The sequence below is a fragment of the Chlamydotis macqueenii genome, chromosome 3, assembly GCF_036417535.1.
Source record: "Chlamydotis macqueenii isolate bChlMac1 chromosome 3, bChlMac1.mat, whole genome shotgun sequence".
NCBI classification, from domain to species: Eukaryota; Metazoa; Chordata; class Aves; order Otidiformes; family Otididae; genus Chlamydotis; species Chlamydotis macqueenii.
In genome coordinates this window covers 27,193,995-27,215,225 of record NC_141558.1, presented here as the reverse complement: position 1 = coordinate 27,215,225, position 21,231 = coordinate 27,193,995, and the positions used below count along the sequence as shown (strand labels likewise).

The window sequence follows — 21,231 nt, the reverse complement described above, 5'->3', positions numbered from 1 at the left end:
CTCAAGGGGGCCTACAGGAAAGATGGGGAGAGGCTGTTCCGTAGGGCCTGTTGTGACAGAACGAGGGGTAGCGGTTTAAAAATAGAGGGAGATAGATTTAGATTAGATATTAGGAAATTTTTTTTTTTTTTTATGCTGAGGGTGGTGGAACACTGGAACAGGTTGCCCAGTGAAGCGGTGGATGCTCCATCCTTGGAAACATTCAAGGCTGGGCTGGATGGTGCTCTGGCCAACCTGATCTGTTTGGAGATGTCTCTGGTCCTTGCAGGGGGGTTGGACTAGATGACCCTTCCAACCCAAACCGTTCTATGATTCTGTAACTGTTTGGTCTTCTGACTGCTTCAAAAAAACCAGAGGCAAGCACTACCAAGACAAAGACAAATGCTGTCTTCTGTAGTATTTTCTGGTAGATTGAGGCTGTAGATAAATATAGAACAGTTAATCTAGGTTGGTATGCTATGTGTTAAGTGTATAATTAACTGAAACCAGCAGTATTAATTGCCAATTTCCCTTGTTCTTAAAGGGAAACTGGAATAACCCTGTGCTGGTAGGAGCTGCAGGAATGGGAAAGTATGTTTCAAGTGGGAGGAGGCATCTCACAGAGTGTCCTCTTCTTCAGCTGGAAGGCAAAGCCACTGCACCCATGTCAAACAGCAGTTCTTTTTATTGATTTTTACCTGTTATCAGAGTGAGAAAAACCTTACCTCTTCATCTAAATGACAGCTGTATTCTAAGGAGATTATCATGTCAGTGTTTCTGCAGCTTGCAGCTCATTTTCTGGGAATAGTCAAGGCTTTTACAACAACTTGTCCTTTCTTGTTCTGAGAGTTGGCAATGGAACAGGAAGCATAAGTGTTTCTTGGGACATTTTTATCGAGTGTGAAACAAATGTAAAGAAGGCAGGCGGAAAAAAGTAACCAAACCAACAGCGTATGCTTACAGAAACCTGCTTCTCCTGACGAAACTGTTCTGTGAAAGCAATCTTTATTAGTCATACCATCTCCATTATTGTGGCTGAAATAGGAGACTGGAGTGCTCTGTTTCCTTTTCTAGTATTGTCTTTTATTTTTCATGGATTTTCTGTGCTGCTAAGAGCAACGGATGATATTGGTTTCATTGCATTGTTTTCATTGCACTGAAATTCGGAGAAGAATGGCATGAGCTTGATCATGCTCACGCTGAGCATATTGGCAGTGGAAAGTCCTGCTGGTTTAGGAGGGTTATGTTTCTTTTTACACCGCTTAAGTTTTATTATTAATTAAATGTTCTTTCAAGAAATAATAGGTGCAGTATTATTATGTGTCTTGTAGACTTGTCTTTTAAAGAGCACAAGGAAACCAGTGATTCTAAATGGCTGAAAAGAAAGAAATTGTATTTTACAGTGTAAGTAGTAGTAGTTAATTCAAAGACAATCTTGCATTGAGTTTCCCAAAGTTAATACCATTTTGTGATCAAGGGAATTTGAGGTGTTGCCAAATTGAACAATGTAATATTTAACAGTTTTGTTTCTCTATGTTGCAATTATTTAAAGTGTCTGCTAGGCAAAACTGAGAAAATAGTTTCTCTAGAAACAAAAATGAAAATATTTAAGGACTGAATTGTTCACTAAAGCTTTATGTAATTTTTTTCCTTTGGAGTTTTGTTTTAGGGTTTTTTTTTTTCAGTGTGGGTCTGGTTTTCAGTAGTGTAGACTTTCAGTAGCAAAGGTTTCAGACCCTTGTGACTCTACTTGGCTTTAGTGGAATGAGTTTTTGCTCATCATCTTTGAAAATCCCTGCTTCCTTTTACTTGTTCTGGCTAAGAGGATTCCCAGTGCTGAAAGAGGCAGACAGTAACACACTCTGCCCTGAGAATCACAAGATCTAAAAGCCAAGCACCACGTAGCAATATTAATTTTGAAGTTTTACATTAATTTAAAACATTGAAGTAGTGATGTGGATACAGGATAATACTTATGGGTCTAAAAATTTTTTATAGGTAAGATTGGCTTTATTCCATTAAAACAAGAGTGTTGTGGCTGGCAGGATGAAGGTGTGAAGGCGTAAGTGCTTAGGGCTGAGGGTTTTCTACAAGACAACTGATAGCAATATTTATCTGAAAGCAGGACTTCAGTGCAGTTTGAACAAGACTTCTTTAAAGCCCAGTAAGATGATGTTTTTTTATGGATGAACTTGTTTCTGTGTGGGTTCTGACATGCACTGAAGACTTCGATGCAGAATGACTAAAAACTTGTCAAGTTTCTGGTGGAAACGGACATGCCACGATAATACAGTGACGATGCACAGGAATAAATATGCACAAGAAAATAGAGAGATAGATAAGGGATGGCTAGAAAATTAGCTTGTAGATGAAGAAGAACTGACAGTGTTGTCATGGCCTGCTGCTTATCACTTAGCACTGACCTCAGCTCGTTCATACGATTTTAATTAAATCCTTTTAAAATGAAAACTCTATTGCTGTATCCATCCATACTCTTGGTTTGATTTACTAATACAGCAGTGATTTAAAACTGGTAAAGAGTTGTAATCAAGTATTACTCTTTTTATTTGACAGGCCGGACCTGATAGACATGAATACCGTTGCTGTTCAAAGCAACCTTGCAAATTTAGAACATGCTTTTATTGTAGCAGAAAAACTTGGTGTTGCCAGACTTTTGGATCCTGAAGGTAAGATAGCTGCAAAGGGCTTTGTTGCAAAAACCCCAGCATTAAAATAAAATCCAGTCTGCCTGCTGGTTGCAGCATATTTCTGGATATTTTTACAACTGCGTGATAAAGCGCTGTTCTGTCTTGCTCTTTTAGATGTTGATGTTTCCTCACCTGATGAGAAATCAGTAATAACTTATGTGTCATCACTTTATGATGCATTTCCCAAAGTACCAGAAGGTGGTGAAGGCATCAGTGCAAATGTAAGTAGGAGAAAAATACTTGTGAAGTGTGTGAGCTTCATTAATATAATTCTTGATTTCAGCTCCAGAACATTAGCTGGATGTTCCGTAGGGCTACTGTCACACTTATCTTTGACGAATTTTCTAGATTGAGATTATAGAGGCTTAGCCTCTAAACTATTAGAACTATTTCATGTTCTGGACATGAAAATATTTGTGCAAAGTACCTAACTAAAAATGATATATCTGAAGTTGGAGAAAGATAAGAGTCAAAGTTCTTACTTTTCAATCATGGACCTATAAATTGTGCCTCTCTGATTCTTATCAATTCAAAATTTATTCAACTAGAAGAAAATTTTGTATTTTCAGTGGAATTGTTTGGGACCAAAACTGAGGAGTGAAATCATGTATTTGGAACCTTTAAGTGGGCTGTAACGAGCAAGTAAATATTTCTTTTTCAGAATTGCAAGGTTTAGAAATCTCTTTTCTGTGTGTGTGAAGATGTCAGACTTCAAAGATAAAGCAAAAATGAGCTCTCAGATGATTTTCTTCTGATCTGTAATCTGGGTTGTGCTTTGGCAGGATGTTGAAGTCAAATGGGTTGAATATCAGAATATGGTGAACTACCTCATGCAGTGGATCAGACACCATGTCACAATAATGTCCGACAGAACGTTTCCCAACAATCCTGTGGAATTGAAGGTGAGCTGTGATATCTTAAACTCCCTTGTTGGAACGACGCTTTATCTTCCAGACTCAAACCATGCTTGAAGAAACGAAATGCTTGTTGATTTGTACAGTCAAATCGTCTGTAGAACAGTGCTACTGCTTAACCTTTTCAAAGTGCAATAAATAAATTTCTAACATATAAAAAATAAAAACCAAATCTTTAGCTTGCCACTGATCATTTTGCATAGAACTGAAGAACAGTGTAAGAATGTAAGCTTATGAAGAATATTAGAGGGTTTAGAGAGTAAGGTTATATTCATTGTAAGTAAAAATTGATGGTTTTTGTCTTTCTGTAGGCACTTTATAATCAATATTTACAGTTTAAAGAAACAGAAATTCCACCAAAGGAGACAGATACATCAAAAATTAAACGTCTGTATAAACTGCTAGAGGTAAATTTTAACATGCATTTAGATGTATAGAAGTTCCCTTTCTGTGACTTAAAATAACAAATATGTATGAATTTTTAAGGTCTGGATAGAATTTGGACGCATCAAACTTGTTCAAGGCTACCATCCAAATGATATAGAAAAAGAATGGGGAAAGCTTATTATTGCCATGCTGGAAAGAGAGAAGACCCTTCGGCCTGAAGTGGAGAGGTATGCTAGTGAACACTTGGCAGGCTTTGTTAATATATTTTCTTTTGTTTTAACCCATATTGAAAATTGTAAATATGATTGTCGTAGTTCAGCCCCGATCGGGACCAGACTACGCAGTCTCTCTCTTGCTCCCCCCACCCTCTGAGAGAATAGGAGGAGATGGTATAAGAAAAACGGCTCGAGGTTTGAGATAAGGACAGGGAGAAATCCTTAAAGTTACCGTTACGGGCAAAACAGACTCGACTTGGGGAAAACTATTCATTTATTTCTAAAATTAGCAGGAGAATGAGACAGAGAACAAAATAACCTCCCCCCACCCCTCCCTCTTCCCGGGCTTAACATTATCTATACTACCTCCCCTCCTGAGTGGCACAGGGGAGGAAAGGGAATGGGGGTCGCGGTCAGTTCATCACGCGTTGTTTTATGCTGCTGTGTCATCGTCGGGGGAAGAACTCCTCACATTCCTCCCCTGCTCCATCGTGGGGTCCCTCCCACGGGCCACAGTCCTTCGTGAAACTGCTCCGGTGTGGGTCATCTCTTCCACGGGGTGCAGTCCCTCTAGAACAGCTGTCCCAGTGGGCCCTCCACGGGCCACAGCCTCCTTCAGGCCTCCACCTGCTCTGGCGTGGGGTCCTCCACGGGCTGCAGATGGATCTCTGCCCCTCCGTGGACCTCCATGGGCTGCAGGGGGACAACCCGCTCCACCATGGTCTTCACCACAAGTTGCAGAGGAATCTTGGCCAGGAGCCGCGTTACTCCTCCTCCTCCTTCTTCACTGACCTTGGCGTCTGCAGCCATTCCTCACAACAGGCTGGCAGATGCCTCTCAGGATCCTTTTTACATCTTATTCACTTCTCATCTCCTCTCCACTTCTTGCAGCCAGGCCAGGCCAAGTTGGGCCCAGTCGGCTGCCCGGCGGGAGGCCAGAGGGTGAGGCCTGCAAGGCCCATGAGGCTCGTGCCTCCCCCTCTCTGCCCCCCGCTCAGCTGCTTCACATCTTCTCATTTTTTTTTTCTGTTTTCCCCTTCTTAAATACATTATCGCAGAGGCGTCATCATGGGACATTCTGCTACCAATTGGCTTGGCCTTGGCCAGCAGCGGGTCCGCCCTAGGCCCAGCCGAGTCCACTAAACAAAGGGGAGCAACTTCTAGCAGTTTCCTACAGAAGCTACCACCTTAGGCCCCCCCTCACTAACAAAACCAGAACATCTGCCATGATAATGTCCACAATATTTTTGTGAGATCAAATAATTCTGCCTTTGTGAGATTCAAATAATTCTAATTTTATAGATCAAATAATTCTGCCTTTGTTCAGACCTGAAGTCTTTATCTGATTTATAGTAGAAGGTCCATATGGAATGGTCTCAGAAAGTCATAATGAATAGTATCTGTGCTTCAGATCATTACAGCACTTGAATACAAATATAGCCACCCTTTTTGTACAAATTGGTCAAAGTCAGGTTCATATTGTTTTGCTGTCTCACTTGGGCTCTACTTCATATAAGCAACATCCTAATCCTTTACGTGAAATGCGTATTTTGCTTCTACACAGCATTGTGGGCTAATGTCCTGTTCCGAGGTTGCTTAAAAGTTGGTTTTACTCAAGAGCAGACAAAGTGTTTAGACATGCAAAGCACATAGGGGTCTTCCATGGTAGTAGAATGTGGGGCAGTGCTTTGTACATCACTAATAACGTACTGAGCATGTTTAAAATCTTGATACAGTCTTTGAGAATTTCTGCTTTTTAATGGTACCTCTTTTGAGTTCTGTGGCAGATGAAGACGCTTTCGATCATTAATTCAAAAAGAGCTTTTATTTAACTATAAGTTAAATGAGTCTTTGGGCTTCTACCTGCAGGTAGTTATAGACACCTGAGTCTGGATTAATTCTACTGAACTTTAAGCGTCCAAAGGAGACACATAAGATCTGAAGCACTTTCTGGGGAGTCCTGGCACTGAGTTTCTGGTGACAGTAGGGTCATCGTTCACTCTGGTCTAGGTACCTGAAATTAAGTGTGAAGAATCCAGACCATTGTCTAGGAAGTCCTCAGAAAGATAGATTTTATCAAGAGAAAATCAAAGAAAATAAAATGTTACAAAAGCAAGAGCATGACTGAAATGGCAGATTTGTTGATTCACAGCATTCTACTGCAAAAGAAGTTCCTGTAGAGGAATAAAAAGTTGTCCCCACTATGCAGAGCAGAACATTGGAAAGCAGTGGAAGAAATACAGCCTGATAGATCATGTAGTTTTATCTGTCGTGACCTGACAAATGCAAAGCTAGTGCCTGTCTTCGCCAAAAGGAATTCTATTTGTACTTGCAGAAAGCTGGATTATTTTTGTTGAGGATGTGTATAAATGACCTTCATTTATGTGTTTTTTATTTAGACGGACTAAGCACAGGTAAAGAAACAAACGTAAACTCCTTCCCATATTTCAGGATTGGTAAACACACTGAAAGTGACAGATCTTATGGTGATGGTCACTGTGTGTGGCAGGCACTGCAAAATGAGAGAGAAAAGTTGATTAAGTGATTTTGGCTTAGTGATCAACTTAAAATTGTTGATTGATCTGGACACAAGAACTTGATCCATGTTTGTTGTATTGGTTACTACTGCATCTCACTAATATGTAGAGTTGATACAGCTCCTGAGGTGGGATTTGGTTCTGGCAAAAACGTTGAAATTTGACAAGTACTACAACTTTGCCTGTAAGTCTGGTGAATACATTTTTAAAGTATCAACACAGATAGGCAACGTGTGGCCAGATTGGTGTATGGGATCAAAATTAATATAATGCCAGTGAGTGGAGTGCCAAACTGAACTCTAGTTTGCAAAACTAGCAGAGTTTGGAATTACTGCACAGGTGTGTCTATGACTTTGCTCTGCTCTTCTGTGTAAACAGTTATCTTATGGTGTGGGTGTGGTTTTCAGGAGGCCCTAAAAGCAGAGGGTGAAATACTGAAAGAATCACCTCTATCCCAAATTCTGAGTTAAAATATAAACTTAAGGGCAGTGATCAGGTTTTTTTTTCTTAATTGTTTTGTGGTCAAGACAGCAAGAAGCAATTAGCTCTGAGTGTGGAAGAAGTTGAAGGGAAATTTGCAGGACAGATTACTGGGACGGGGCAGTTAGTAAACATGCATACTTGGACAGTGGAGTAATGATGGTGGGTTGGATGGTGTACAGGTGTCTCAAGTTATGTTGTTATGAGCTGATTAACCACGATATTCCACCAGTTTTATTGTGCAGTTCAACTGGAAGGAAAAGGAGTCAGCCCAACCTGGAGGTGTTGTGTACTGTACCGTGGAGTTCTCGCTTCACTCCTTTTTGAAACTTTTAGTTGAAGAGTCTGAGAAACACCGCAAAGACTTCTTTTAAGTTCTTGTTTGGCTTACAGACATTTAGTGACACTTAAATAAAGTATTTGGCGTGTCTGTTTCCTAGAGACGCCCTAATGTTGCTGCCTAGTCTGTACTTGCAAAGCTTTAATGCAAGGTAGGGAAGCCAAAAGCAGGGTAGCATACATAGCCCCAGGTAAAGTCCTTTGAAGAGCTGGCAGAGTGTGAATTGCTGGGTTTTGAATATGCGTACTGAAGCCTATTTAAAGGAGGAGTGCTAGGTGTTTCAAAAGCCAGTAGTGAAGTTTCATCCCTAGAAGCTGTACATTTTGTAGGAGTTTTATCTTTTCATTTTCCAGCAAATGTAAACGGCTGGAAGAACCATACGCTGGATGTAAAAATGAATAGCAGTAGTTACAGCTATCATAGCAGTGATTCACTGTTTAGCAACAGTACTAGTGCTCGAACCAGCATTGACTCTAACGAGAATTTCCTTTCTGTTAATTGTGGTCCCACACTGATTAAGTCTTGTATAAGCTTTGGTAATGGAACCTTAGAAGGAAATAGGTAACTTGGAATATGTATTTGTGCTTTGTGTTTGATGTTGTTTGTCTGTTTGTTTGGTTTTAATCATGCAACATGTATACTAAATATAAATAACATTAATACTTATTTGTTTTTCTGAAATGCTTTGGCATCACCTAGGTTGGAAATGCTGCAGCAGATTGCAAACAGAATTCAGCGGGACAGCCGGAGTTGTGAGGACAAACTGATACTTGCCCGGAATGCTCTTCAGTCTGTAAGTCAGTCAATGATTTTACTTATCTGTGTTCATGAATTTAATGCAGTGGAAAAGCTACTTAAAAAAAAAATAAAAATCATTCTTTAGGATTTTTGAGTGGATACTTAGTAGCTGCTGCTTTTATTTTCATTATACTCTGATTTTTAATTTAGCATTTCTTAAAGAAAATACCAAAAATTACGTAGAGTTCTGTTAGATTTCTTTTCCTTGTTTTTGCTAGTTAGACTAAATGCTTCACAATTGTTTCAAGCCTAGAAGAAGCTTTTTAAAAAAATTAAGATTTCTTACAGCTCATTCCTCTTTGGTTTAGCTGCAGAGCTTAATTGCTTTCTCTTGTTTATTCAGGACACTAAGCGATTAGAGTCAGGGCTCCAATTCCAACATGAAGCAGAAATAGCTGGGTATCTTCTTGAATCTGAGAACCTTCTCCGCCAGCAAGTGATTGATGCTCAAATTCTTATTGATGGAAAATACTACCAGGCAGACCAACTTGTGCAAAGGTACTTTACAGTGTATTTATATGAACAAATAAATGTCCCGAATATGAATACTTATTATGGACAACATTTTCAAATCTTAATGGATAAGCTTCTTAATCTTTCACTGAGCACTCAAATAAAGATTATCAAATGCGAGTTGTAGAACACTGGAACAGGTTGCCCAGAAAGGTGGTGGAAGCCCCATCCCTGGAAACGTTCAAGGCCAGGCTGGATGAGGCTCTGAGCAACCTGATCTAGTTGGGGATGTCCCTGCTCCTTGCAGGGGTTTGGACTAGGTGACTTTTGAAGGTCCCTTCCAACCCTAACCATTCTATGATTCTATGATTCTATATTCTGCTGGGTAAATTGCCCACAAACGTTGTTAAAGACAAAGGGAGCTGTTTGTACTTGTTTGTAAACATTAAGTAATTCACCATAACATGACTTAAATGTTTAATATTTATTAGATATCTCAGTGTAAAGGTGTTAGCTTGTTTTATTACACATAAAATACTTAAAGAATTCACTAACTTTGATTTTAAAAATACAGGCAAGATTTCTGGTGACAGATGTAGGTGTCTTACAGGTAATACGTGGGGTAACATTAGCTTATACATGGCAATGTGTACAGTCTTATCAGAAAGATGCATTTAGGCAGCATAATTCAGTTTCATGAAGAAGTGGCTCCAAGGTTTTTCAGGATTCGTCCTGGACTGGGTGAGATCAAGCACCGTTTCTTGGCAGTGAACTGCAAGTGTTTGATCTACTGCAACATGTAGTATCTTGTAAGATTTCTGCTTTGCTGGTTGTTGGGATTGTGTATGGTGCGTGCTAATACCCATACCAGGCTGATTTTCTAGTCATTGCCTGATTTCAGCATCTATTATCTGTATTTATAGAAGTATAAGCTGACATACTCTATACTTTCTGATAAAAATGCTTATTTATAAATATTTAAGTACAACTAAGTTTATGAGATCATGTGAATTCATATTGCCATTCAGTTCAGCCCAATAAACCTTAATAAATAAGCATTCACTTAAATGATTTTTAGAATTTATTTATTTTCTTTTATTTTAATAGAGTTGCAAAACTTCGTGATGAACTGATGGCCATAAGGACTGAATGTTCTTCCGTGTACAACAAGGGACATGCGCTGACAACAGAGCAGACAAAGCTGATGATATCAGGAATAACTGAAAGCTTGAACTCAGGATTTACAACACACCTAACCCCTGAATTAAATGCTGCAATGACCCAAGGTTTAACACCTACTTTGACTTCTTCCAGCTTGACATCTGGCCTTTCATCAGGTCTTACTTCCAGATTGACACCAACCTTCACTCCCACTTACACACCAGGCATTCCACCACGGTTAGTTCAAAGCTATGTGACAGGAGTAGACAATGGGACTCTGCAAACACTCAAACTGATGCAAATCAGAAAACCTCTTATGAAGTCAGCTTTTGTGGATGAGAATTTAACAGAAGAAGAGGTCAACATGAAATTTGTCCAGGACCTATTGAGCTGGGTGGAAGAAATGCAGGTAGCAATCTTTATGGAAGCAGTTTGCTTCTAATTATTGCATTTACTCCTTGTAGATCATGGCTAACTTTTCCTTCTTGTCTGTAAGGCACAACTTGATCGAGCAGAATGGGGTTCGGATTTACCAAGTGTTGAAAGCCATTTAGAAAATCACAAAAACGTCCACAAAGCTATTGAGGAATTTGAATCTAGCCTTAAAGAAGCTAAAGTCAGTGAGGTACAGCACTGTATTTTTTATTTCTTTGGTTACTTTCTTACAGGGTGATCCATAAACTAATGTTGAATTTTAGAATTGTGTTTGAGTTTAAGTCTTGCTTACTTTTACTTTTGATCTCTAGATGACATATTATGAAGTCAGGTCATGTAATGGTTTAACGTATCTAACCTTTTTGTTGTCTTTTGACCTCGTATACCAAATACAGATCCAAATGACTGCCCCTCTTAAACTCAGTTATGCGGAAAAATTGCACAAACTAGAGAGTCAATATTCAAAACTCTTGGTAAGTTTGTCGTACCTCTTTTATGTTCAGCTTTTCAGTGTACATCATCTTTGATAAGGGGTGAGCTTTGAATTCTTATTTTTGTAAAATTTTTTTTTCTTTTTAATAAAGAACACATCAAGAAATCAGGAAAGGCATCTGGATACTCTTCACAGTTTTGTGTCTCGTGCTACTAGAGAGCTGATATGGCTGAATGAAAAAGAAGAGGAAGAGGTTGCATATGACTGGAGTGAAAGAAACCCCAATATTACAAGAAAAAAGGAATACCATGCAGTATGTATTGCTCGTATAATCCAGAGGGAATAATTAAACAATCTTTAAGAATTTAAGAGATTTCTAAAACATTTCTATCTTTTTTTTTTCTTTCCCCCTGGAAAAAAAAAGGAATTAATGCGAGAACTTGATCAAAAAGAAGAAGTAATTAAATCAGTACAAGAAATAGCTGAGCAATTGCTTCTTGAAAATCACCCAGCCAGGCTAACCATTGAGGTAAGTTAGTGAAAACAGCACACAAACAAGAAGATAGTTTTGTGATTTAATAGACCTCAGATTTTAGGGGAAAAGAAGGGAAGTGCTAACTCATGGGGAAATTAAACAATGAGGCTGTCAATAATGGGGCCTCTTCAGCATCTCTTTTGTATCTGTCTTCCAGTTTCCAAAAAGTAAAAACTCTTCTGTAAAGTAACAGTTACATCTTGGATAAAGATCTGTCTTAGATAAAATCCCCCTCAAAGTCTAAAATTAAATTCTCCGAAGTTCGTCTGTGCAGACATTTCTGTTCACACACGGAGCTTCTAGAGTAATTGATACAAATTCCATTGGCAAACTGAGAGCACAGAACAGTCCTTATGTGGTTTCTCTCTTATTGGATTGAAAGAAGTTTCAGTAGAGCTTTTCTAGTCACTTACTCCATGTATGGGTTCCTATTATGATTTAGGATTGGTTTCATAACCTGTTTGTCAGCAAATTATGAAACTCATTTGGATGTTAAAAATCTGACCAGATGAAGTGATTTCCTTCAGGCTTGAATCAAACTCTATATGATAGGAAAAAGATTTACATAAAACTTATTGTAGCTGTTTTAGGGTCATAACAAGTTTCCAAAGAACGTAAAACGCTTTTCCCTGTAGATCTTTGTGAAGTAAATACAGACAGTAGGTGGTAAAAATGGAAACAATAGAAAGCTATTTTATTATATAAGAGTGAAAAAACAGAGAGGATGAATTTTTGTGGTTCTTCAGCTCAGTGAGTTTATATCTGCATAAATTGGAAACATCAAGAAAACTCCTCTCTTCCTTTGTCTCATGATGTTACTTTGAATAATAAATGACTTTTAATATAATGTGGGGAATTATGTTCTTTAAAAATATATGCTGTTCTAATAGGTTCTTACCAGTGTAATATACTTAATGTATTAATATATTTAAGATACATACTGTGAAACCAGGTAATTGCAAGATGACTGTGCAGGTTAGGATGTCTGCAGTAATGCTATACTGGGATATCTAAAAAGAAAAAAAAAAACCTTTTCTACAGAAGAATCTATGCATTAATGTATCAGTTTGAAATTCATTGAAGCCAGTGGAAAAACTCTTTAATTCCTTGAGAATCATGTGGAATTGGAAAATTGAGACTTTTGGCTGATTTCACAAAGTCAAGAGTCCCCTCTGCTGGTGAAGACTCGCAGTGCGTCTCTAGTGGCAGCACCCTGCAGACAGTCTAGCAGACATAATTTGAGTAGGGTTATGTTCTTTAAATTCCTGTGCAACAGTTACACAAAAATATACATTGTAGCGAGACCCAATTAATTATTTTATTGTGTATTCAGGGTTCCTTTAATATCCGATTTGTATCCAGGCAAGAATCAAGCTATTTTGAATTGAGTAAATAGAGACACAGAATCGTAGATGAGCTTAGGCTGGAGGAACCTCAGGAGATGTAGGCAGCCTACGCTGTTTAAAGCTTTGCTGGGCTGAGTTCTGAATATGCCCAAGGATGGCAGTTTCACAGCCCCTCTGGGTGAGTTTTCTTATGTTTGACTAATGCCGTAGTGACAGATGTTTCCTCACATCGAGCTGGAATTTTCCTTGGTGCAACTTGCTTTTCCTGGGTGAGGAGGTCAGGTTTAGATGCTGTGTTTGCTACATTACTCTTGTGTTTCCTAAACTCTGTAAAGGTATGCAAGTTTTGATTTTTGTTTCCTGTTGTAAAATGTATCTCTCTTCCTTAAAGGCCTATAGAGCTGCAATGCAGACACAATGGAGCTGGATTCTTCAGCTCTGTCACTGTGTTGAACAACATTTGAGAGAAAATGCTGCATATTTTGAGGTAAGAAAGTAAATCAGTAAAAAAGTGAAATGTTTTAAGTTTCATCTGTAGTCAAAAAGTACCACTGAAAGTGCTAATTGCTCTCTCACAGTAGTTGTAGACTTGACATTTGTACTGTGCGATCATTTGATGATGAGCCATCACCTGTATTGTCTTCCCTACAGCTATATCAATTCACAGCAGATGAAAATCTGACCTGACATTTTTTCAGAGTGCCGTAGTTACAAGTAGAGATTCTGAACATGAAGCTATCTTCTCTCTGTCATTCACAACTGCCATCAATGCAGCTTCTGTGATGGTGTAGAGTGGAGGGTGGTTAGTGACGACCAAAGGAGAACATACTCTGGGTGGCTGTTCCAGGACTACCCAAACAGAAATGGAACATACAGCGTTAATAATAAACAGAGCAGAGAGTACCATGACAGCAGACACATCCAATGAAACATATTTCTGATTATCACGCATTTGCATACTCAGCAAATGATGCAGTACTCAGCATTTGTTTTGTTTTGTTTTTTTTTTTTATCTACTCTTTTAAAAAATGTTTAAGTTATAAAGATTAATCCTTAGGGTCTTCTGTGTTGGGTGGTTGGAGAGGAAGGGAGGTGATGTTGGGATGAGATGCCTTTGGACTGAGAAAGGTGAGAGCCCAAAATTAGGAAATGGATACTGGAGAAGGCAAAGTTGAGTGATTTGGGCTCCTAGTGGTAAGGGGAAGAAATTGGAATTTTAGATTTAAGAAATTAGGTTTCAGGGACAGAATCTGCACAACACCCATGCAGAACTGCCAGGTGTGGCAGCTCACTTCCACTCCTGCACGAAATTTTTGCTTCAGTGCTTGCTAAAGTTTGCAGCTAGTTTGCTACAGTTCATAGGCTTTGTCTGTTCTTTATATATTAAAGTAGTTTTAATTTCAAGGGAAGCAAGAATCACTTCAGTAAATTTTTCAATTGCAGGGACAGTAATTAACTAAGGTTCAATAATTGCTGAATTAATTTTGCATGTAGATAGTACCGAGAATAGATGGTACAATGTGTCCATTCTTGAGAGTACATTTGGACATGAGATCATGAGTAGTGTTGTGTGGTGCACTGATCACTTCAAGCTGCTAGAAAATAGTATTTTTAAAAAGACAGCACTTAAAGAAAACTTTGTAGTGTAGCTGTTTGTATACTTTTTAGATTGTTTAAAAATAACCCAGGTATTCTCACATCCTAGTTTTTCAGTGATGCCAAAGAAGCCATGGAATATTTAAAGAATTTGAAAGATACCATATACCGAAAATACAGTTGTGACAGATCAAGCAGCCTTCATAGGCTGGAAGACCTTGTCCAGGAGTCTATGGTAAGAATTCAAGGATCCTATTAATGTGAGATATAATAAAACAAGAAATGTGTAGATTATAGTTGGGTATAAAATACGTAAGTTAAAATTATTTCTTTAAAGTGAAGGAAAAAAGAAAAAGATTTATTTTTTAGAACTTATAGTTAAATAGTTGCATCCTTATAATTAAATAATTGCATCTATTCATGTGTAATAACTATTTTTAGTAACTTTAAAATGCAGTTTTATTTATTTATTTATCTTTACAATACCAGATGTTGTGGGAAACTGGTGGCTTCAGAAAGATGCTTTGTTCTTCTGAAATGTATTACTTTCAAGAAAAACAGTAAAAGAAGTCAGGAAAATAAAAGCTTAATGGCGTCAAAGAAGCAGCACTGTATTCTGGCCATCCCTTGTGACGTATTCTTTTCTTAACTGTTTTAGGAAGAAAAAGAACAACTCTTGCAGTATAAGAGCACAGTAGCAGGCCTTGTGGGGAGAGCAAAGGCAATAATTCAACTGAAGCCAAGGAACCCTGACTGTGTACTCAAAACATCCATCCCAATTAAAGCCATCTGTGACTATAGACAAATTGAGGTTAGAAGCTTGAATTTCCTTAAATCAATTACAGACGTGAGAATTCAGCTGAAGTTTCATTAATTACCATGTTCCTGGAAAACGCTAGGCTCTAAATTTCTTCCACCCTAGTAAACAAGAGCAAATCCTTGTGCTGAACATTGTTTTTGTTGATCTGTTGCTTATTTGTTGACACAATTTGCAGAAGTGCTTTGTAAAACTATTTTGTAATGCTTAGTTCATTAAATTATTCTGCTTTTCTGTTAATGCTAGATAACAATTTACAAGGATGATGAGTGTGTATTAGCAAACAACTCCCATCGTGCTAAATGGAAAGTCATTAGCCCGAGTGGTAATGAGGCCATGGTTCCATCTGTGTGCTTTACAGTTCCTCCACCAAACAAAGAAGCAATAGATACAGCCAACAGGTAGGGGCAAAACAAACCCACCCATTCAATTTATTTTAAAATTTGTGTATATGAAGCTTTGGTTAAAATAATGTCTAACTTTTTTTCGCTTTTCTTGTGTTACTCTGATCTAAAGTTGGAGTCTTTTTATGTTTCAGGATTGAACAGCAATTTCAGAATGTTCTGGCCCTTTGGCATGAGTCACATGTAAACATGAAGAGCGTGGTGTCCTGGCATTACCTGACAAACGAAATTGGAGCTGTTCGAGCTGGCAACGTTGCCTCGGTATGTGCTGTGTCTAGGAAGGGCCTCTTAGCCATTTGCTGGGAAATTACAGGCTACACTTCCCAGAAATGTTGTATAATAAACAACTTGCAGCGATCCTCATCTTCCTGTGGGAATAGCTGGCAGTGGCCAAACTGGTTACCGCTGTGCCACGTTCTACCTTGATCTGAGCAGCCTTTACACAGATACATTTGGGGAAGGAGCAGAGAGGTAGTATGAAAACTACCTGCAGCCTTATTGTGCTAATCTCTCTAGTCTCCTTTTGTCAGCAGAGAGACAGGATCTCTTTAAAGCAGTGAACAATGACTAACTCTGAATTTTGTTCTGCAAGAGTCTATCTTTCTGCATTTATGTTGAAGATATCTGGGGAGATTAGCTTCATTAGGCTAAGGTTAATCTTCATGAAAGTCCCCCTTATTTCCTCACACTGCAACTTCTTAGTAACAGTGGAACAACAGAGAAGTGCCATTTAGTCTTTCAAGCTCAAGGCAGCTAAACATTTACTCCTCTTTAATGCATTTTTTTATTCTTATACATTTCTGTAACTTGAAATGTTAAATAGCTAGTTAGGATCAATTTGTCAGAAATGCAATAGTGATATAGATCAAAATACTATTCTTTCTGGTTAAAACAGTGTGTGGGATCACTGAATTACACAATCTTAGACATATAGTATAACACTATTTAACATAATAGTTTATTATACAACATTGGTGTGTATCTGTCTACAAACTGTTGCAATAATATTTGCAATATCTAAAATTACATTTTTCACTCCTAATTTCCTACTGTTGCTGTTGGAAGGAAGGAATCTGAGATAAGTCTTGAGGTGTCCCTACTTGTGTGCCTCTTGCTGGCTGCTCATTTGTTGCTACGTGGCATTAGATGGAGAAATGGTGTCTGACGTCGGGCTGACTTAATACAACCTGTTACTGGCATTAAAGATGGAAAAGGATTTTATAGTGAGTGTGACCTATGACCTGTCAAGTGGACTCCAGCTTAGGAACAGCAGCCTTTCAGAACCTTGATTCTTTGACTTTACCATCTTAGTAATTGGTTAATATTGCTTTTTGATAAAAAGTGTTACAGGGAACTGTGTGAGTGATGCATCATTGCTGACCGTGCCTTGGGTTTATAATCTGTTGCAGATAAAGACGATGCTGCCAGGTGAACATCAGCAGGTTCTAAGCAATTTGCAGTCCCGCTTTGATGATTTTGTGGAAGATAGCCAGGAGTCCAAAATCTTTACGAGCTCTGATATAGCACAGCTGGAAAGGGAAGTTAATGTTTGCAAGCAATACTATCAAGAGCTTCTGAAATCTGCAGAAAGAGGTAAAACCTGGCTGAAAATTGTAGAAAGATGCCCTCATGAGAAAGACTGTAGTTCTTGATAAAACTTTGTCTCTGAATACAAGCTCTAGTGAATTACCCGTTTTGTCATATTGATATTGTTAATGCCCTGGTTCTTCTGAACAGATAGTCATCATCTTAACAATGTGCACAATTACATTGTACAGAAGCTCTAAGTTTTTTAACTTTGTATATATCAAACTATGTAAAAATACTGATATGTTACAAAAATTGATGTGCTACAGAAACTTTACATCCAAGAATTTATTTGGTGCATTACAACTCACTGTTTAGTCATGCCTTCCTTGTTTTTGAATATTGGAAATGCAACTTGATTACTCTGTTGAGTTCATAACAGAATTGGAACTTTTTTCACACTGTTAAGGCAAGAAAAGTATCCTAGATATTTTCCAAGCTCTACAGAATGCCTGTAGTGTCTACTTTCTTAACTCTGTTTTTAAATACAGTAAGAACAGACAGCTTAAAATATCTGTTCTCGTTTGCTGTCAAGTAGCTAATGACTTAAAGAAATACAGTAGTGCAAAGCTGATTAGTGCATTAGCATAGTTCACTATACTTAAGGAAAGGTCTGTTGCCCTGTATGTCTGAAAGAGGATTTAAAGGAAAAAAAAAAGCAGCCCTGGAGGTTTACTGTATAATTGTGCCTGATATCATCTGACTGGAAGAATCGCTCTCACTGAATTTAGCAGTGTCTGTATAGGGACGTTGCCTGTGCCTGGGATGAACGGTCAAAGATGTACACTAATTTTTCATGTGTGAGAAGATAATAAAAGTTAAAATTTAAGGGTTCCTGAAATTTGCCTTATAGCCAAAATTCCAATGGAAACTGAAGGCATTTCAGCCAGTCATTAAAAGACCTTTAGAATGGTGACTTTATAAAGTGTTTTGTGGGGACACATGGTGGAAATGACACGATGGCTTTCTTTGCTAACACATGCCTTGTTTCTTTCAACAGAGGAGCAGGAAGAATCTGTTTACAATCTGTACATCTCTGAAGTCAGAAATATCAGACTACGACTGGAAAGTTGTGAGGAGCGGTTAATACGGCAGATCCGAACCCCAATGGAAAGGGATGATATACATGAAAGTGTGTTTAAGATTTCAGAGCAAGAGGTGAGCCTTTGAGAAAGGCAGGCAGTTTTACCTAGGAAAAGAGTTTTATTTTAAAACAAATATATCCAGATGTTTTGGGTGTAACCAGGAAGGTTAGCAGTGCATCTTGAAAGACAAGAGTCAAAGATTAAGCTCATGTTTGTGAGAAAAAAAAGCTGCCAATAAATGGCAATTCTGTTAGATTCCCTCTTATGCATTCCATTAAAAAAAAAAATGGTGTGCGCATGAAACAAGCAAAGGAGAGTAGACTTGTATTGACAATGTTATGTATAGTATACATTAGGTTGATGTAATATAAAAGCACTGTCAATCACCTTTCATTTTACAGAAACTGAAGGAAGAACTGGATCGACTGAAGAGTGACTTGGGAGTCATCACAGATAAATGTGAAGAGTTCTTCAGTCAAGCTGCTGGTTCACCTTCAGTCCCTACTCTGCGCTCTGAACTCAATGTTGTTATTCAGAACATGAACCAAGTTTATTCCATGTCTTCCATTTACATAGATAAGTATGTAATAGGCCATCTCGCATCACACGTTTTGGTTTACAGTTTTCTCTTCAAAATAAATTAAATATAGAGGTATTGGTATGAAGACTACTGACCAAGGAGAAGAGACTTAACGTAACTTTAACATTGTATAAAGGGATAGGCCATGATATGAAAAGACTGAAAACCACAAGTGTGTTGAGTGTTGTTGAGTGATGTTAACAGATTATTATTTTTTCAGATTAAAAGCTGTAAATTTGGTGCTGAAGACCACGCACGGAGCAGAATCATTAGTAAAACTCTATGAAAATAAGTTGTGTGAAGAAGAGGCAGTAACGGCTGACAAAAACAATATTGAAAATCTGATGGGTACATTAAAGGTAAGAGCTGGTGCTTTTTCATAGGCAAATAAAAAATGATAGGAAAATGATCTGTCTTATAACACCTGTTTTGGTTATGCTGTGCTATATAGTGTGTCAAAGTTGGCTTGTGTGTTTGGGGGAAAGTCTGCATTAGGACGGACATCTCAGAAAAAAAAAATGACAACTTTGGAGCATTAGGAATTGGATAGTTTGGATGCGCATTCCTGCTGTTAGGAAATGCCCTGCAATGTCCAAACTTACAGGAATCATAGAATCATAGAATGGTTGGGGTTGGAAGGGACCTTCAAAGGTCATCTAGTTGTTAATGCTGCAGTAAGACTTTTTTTTTTTATCTCTTCAGAAGGTAACATATGCTTAAGGTAACGTAAATACATTGTTATGTAAATGTGGCCACACTAGCATTCCTGCTACTGCTGTGGTACACTGATCAGGGTTTCATAGAAGGTTTGGCAGATATCTTTGAGAAAGGGTAGAATTGAAGTTGAGCATTTTTTGTGTGCTGTATGTAACTCATTTAAATATTGCAAATGACTAGTAATGCTTTTTTGTTAGATAGAATGATTGGCATCTACCTAAGGATTTTTTTTTTTTTAAAGCTGTAGTTTGTAAGATAAGCGTGTTAATTTGCTGTCTCTGTTTTGATGTATGTGTTGTGGGGGATGTTGTTACTTAGAATTATTCTGCAGTTTGTAGTTAATCAGTTGCTTCAGACCCATTCTGATGCCATTCCAGTGTTTGAGCAACCAGAAGTAAAATATTAATTTAAACATTTTTAATTTATTCCTTTATACATTTTACTCATGTAAAATACTAATTTATAAAATAGTGTCATAATTTAGGATTTATTTACGATTTATCATTTATCACACACTAGCAATGGCGATCTGAAGTAGATGAGAAAAGACATACGTTCCATGACTTAGAGGATGAACTGCAGAAGGCGAAGATGGTCAGTGATCAGATGTTTAAAATGCACAAGGAACGTGATCTTGACTTTGACTGGTATAAAGAAAAAGTTGATCAGGTAGCCGAGAGGTGGCAAAACGTTCATTCTCAAATTGAAAATAGGTTTGTATAACTTTTTATTACAATCTGTTCCTGTTTTATGCTGGTTTGGTTTTTTTTTTCTGAGGAAAAATAATCAGAAATAAATGTTAAAATAGCTCAGAATAGTTTTCTGAATGGTGTGAAATGTGGTAAGGTGAAGGATTCTTACCTTTTCTGTGCTGTTGACATCGTTGTCTTACTTTTCCACAGGAAATGTCTGTAACTATTGAGCACCAAAAGATTAATGAGATAGAGAGGCTTTATGTAGTTACAACTTACTGAGACACAGTAGAGAGAAATTGTTTTTCTTCCTTTCCAAAAAAACCCTGCAGAAATGGCTTGCTCTCCTGTGGAAATACCATCTGTTTCTCCACATAATTAGTTCTGACAGGCTAAACTGATGAGCTGATTCATCAGTTATGGTTGGATTCATGTTAACTTGCTTTTAATAACTTAAGTGCTATGTCTGGAAGTCCTTAGCTTCCAGTGACTTCTGTGATAATTTTGTCACAATAACTTTGGTGAAGTGCCAGTATTTTCTTTTAGTGTGGAACTGTTTTCATGAAGCCTCCATATCCAATTGAGATATTGCTCTAAATTCAGCCTTTCAATATTACTGTAATGATGGTACAGGAGAATGTTACTCAAGTGCACGTGCCTACATAGATGTGCAGATGCAGCAGAACACACCTACCTGTAATTCTGAAGGAGATGTCCATACATGACATTCCTGGAAATATTTTTCCTTCACTCTTTGCAGTTCTATTTCCTGTATGGAAAGAAAACAGAACTATAGAGACTGAAGGAAAAAGTATGGGCAAGTTAAGGAAGTCTGTACTATACAGCCTGGATTTATTTCCTTTAATATCTATTTTAATTTGTCATTATAGATAACCTGAACAAGGGCATCAAAGATAGTGCTTTTCATGTAAAACTTCACACAACAACCTTTCACATTTTTGTCCTCCTTTTTTAAGGGGCAAGTATCTGTACAGTGTAACACTGAAGTTATTAACTTGTTGTTAACTAATT

General features: G+C 37.9%; 1 protein-coding gene across 5 annotated transcripts in view; it reads left to right on the top strand.

Annotated features, from left to right (window-relative positions):
* The window catches only part of DST (dystonin), a 310,564-nt gene that overhangs the window by 155,374 nt on the left and 133,959 nt on the right, over positions 1-21,231 (top strand). For 4 of the 5 annotated variants that reach the window (XM_086743267.1, XM_086743270.1, XM_086743269.1 and 1 more), the window contains 22 exons: positions 2,554-2,666; positions 2,802-2,908; positions 3,470-3,589; positions 3,913-4,008; positions 4,088-4,215; positions 8,260-8,353; positions 8,702-8,856; positions 9,919-10,381; positions 10,469-10,597; positions 10,803-10,880; positions 10,992-11,153; positions 11,265-11,369; positions 13,113-13,208; positions 14,427-14,552; positions 14,976-15,128; positions 15,381-15,535; positions 15,673-15,799; positions 16,948-17,131; positions 18,126-18,283; positions 18,612-18,790; positions 19,011-19,149; positions 20,027-20,220. In XM_086743267.1, the coding sequence (XP_086599393.1) occupies positions 2,554-2,666; positions 2,802-2,908; positions 3,470-3,589; positions 3,913-4,008; positions 4,088-4,215; positions 8,260-8,353; positions 8,702-8,856; positions 9,919-10,381; positions 10,469-10,597; positions 10,803-10,880; positions 10,992-11,153; positions 11,265-11,369; positions 13,113-13,208; positions 14,427-14,552; positions 14,976-15,128; positions 15,381-15,535; positions 15,673-15,799; positions 16,948-17,131; positions 18,126-18,283; positions 18,612-18,790; positions 19,011-19,149; positions 20,027-20,220 (3,261 nt within the window). Of the gene's footprint in view, positions 1-2,553; positions 2,667-2,801; positions 2,909-3,469; positions 3,590-3,912; positions 4,009-4,087; positions 4,216-7,954; positions 8,122-8,259; positions 8,354-8,701; positions 8,857-9,918; positions 10,382-10,468; positions 10,598-10,802; positions 10,881-10,991; positions 11,154-11,264; positions 11,370-13,112; positions 13,209-14,426; positions 14,553-14,975; positions 15,129-15,380; positions 15,536-15,672; positions 15,800-16,947; positions 17,132-18,125; positions 18,284-18,611; positions 18,791-19,010; positions 19,150-20,026; positions 20,221-21,231 lie in introns of those variants that run through there. The other variant, XM_010126718.2, reaches the window with a different exon arrangement.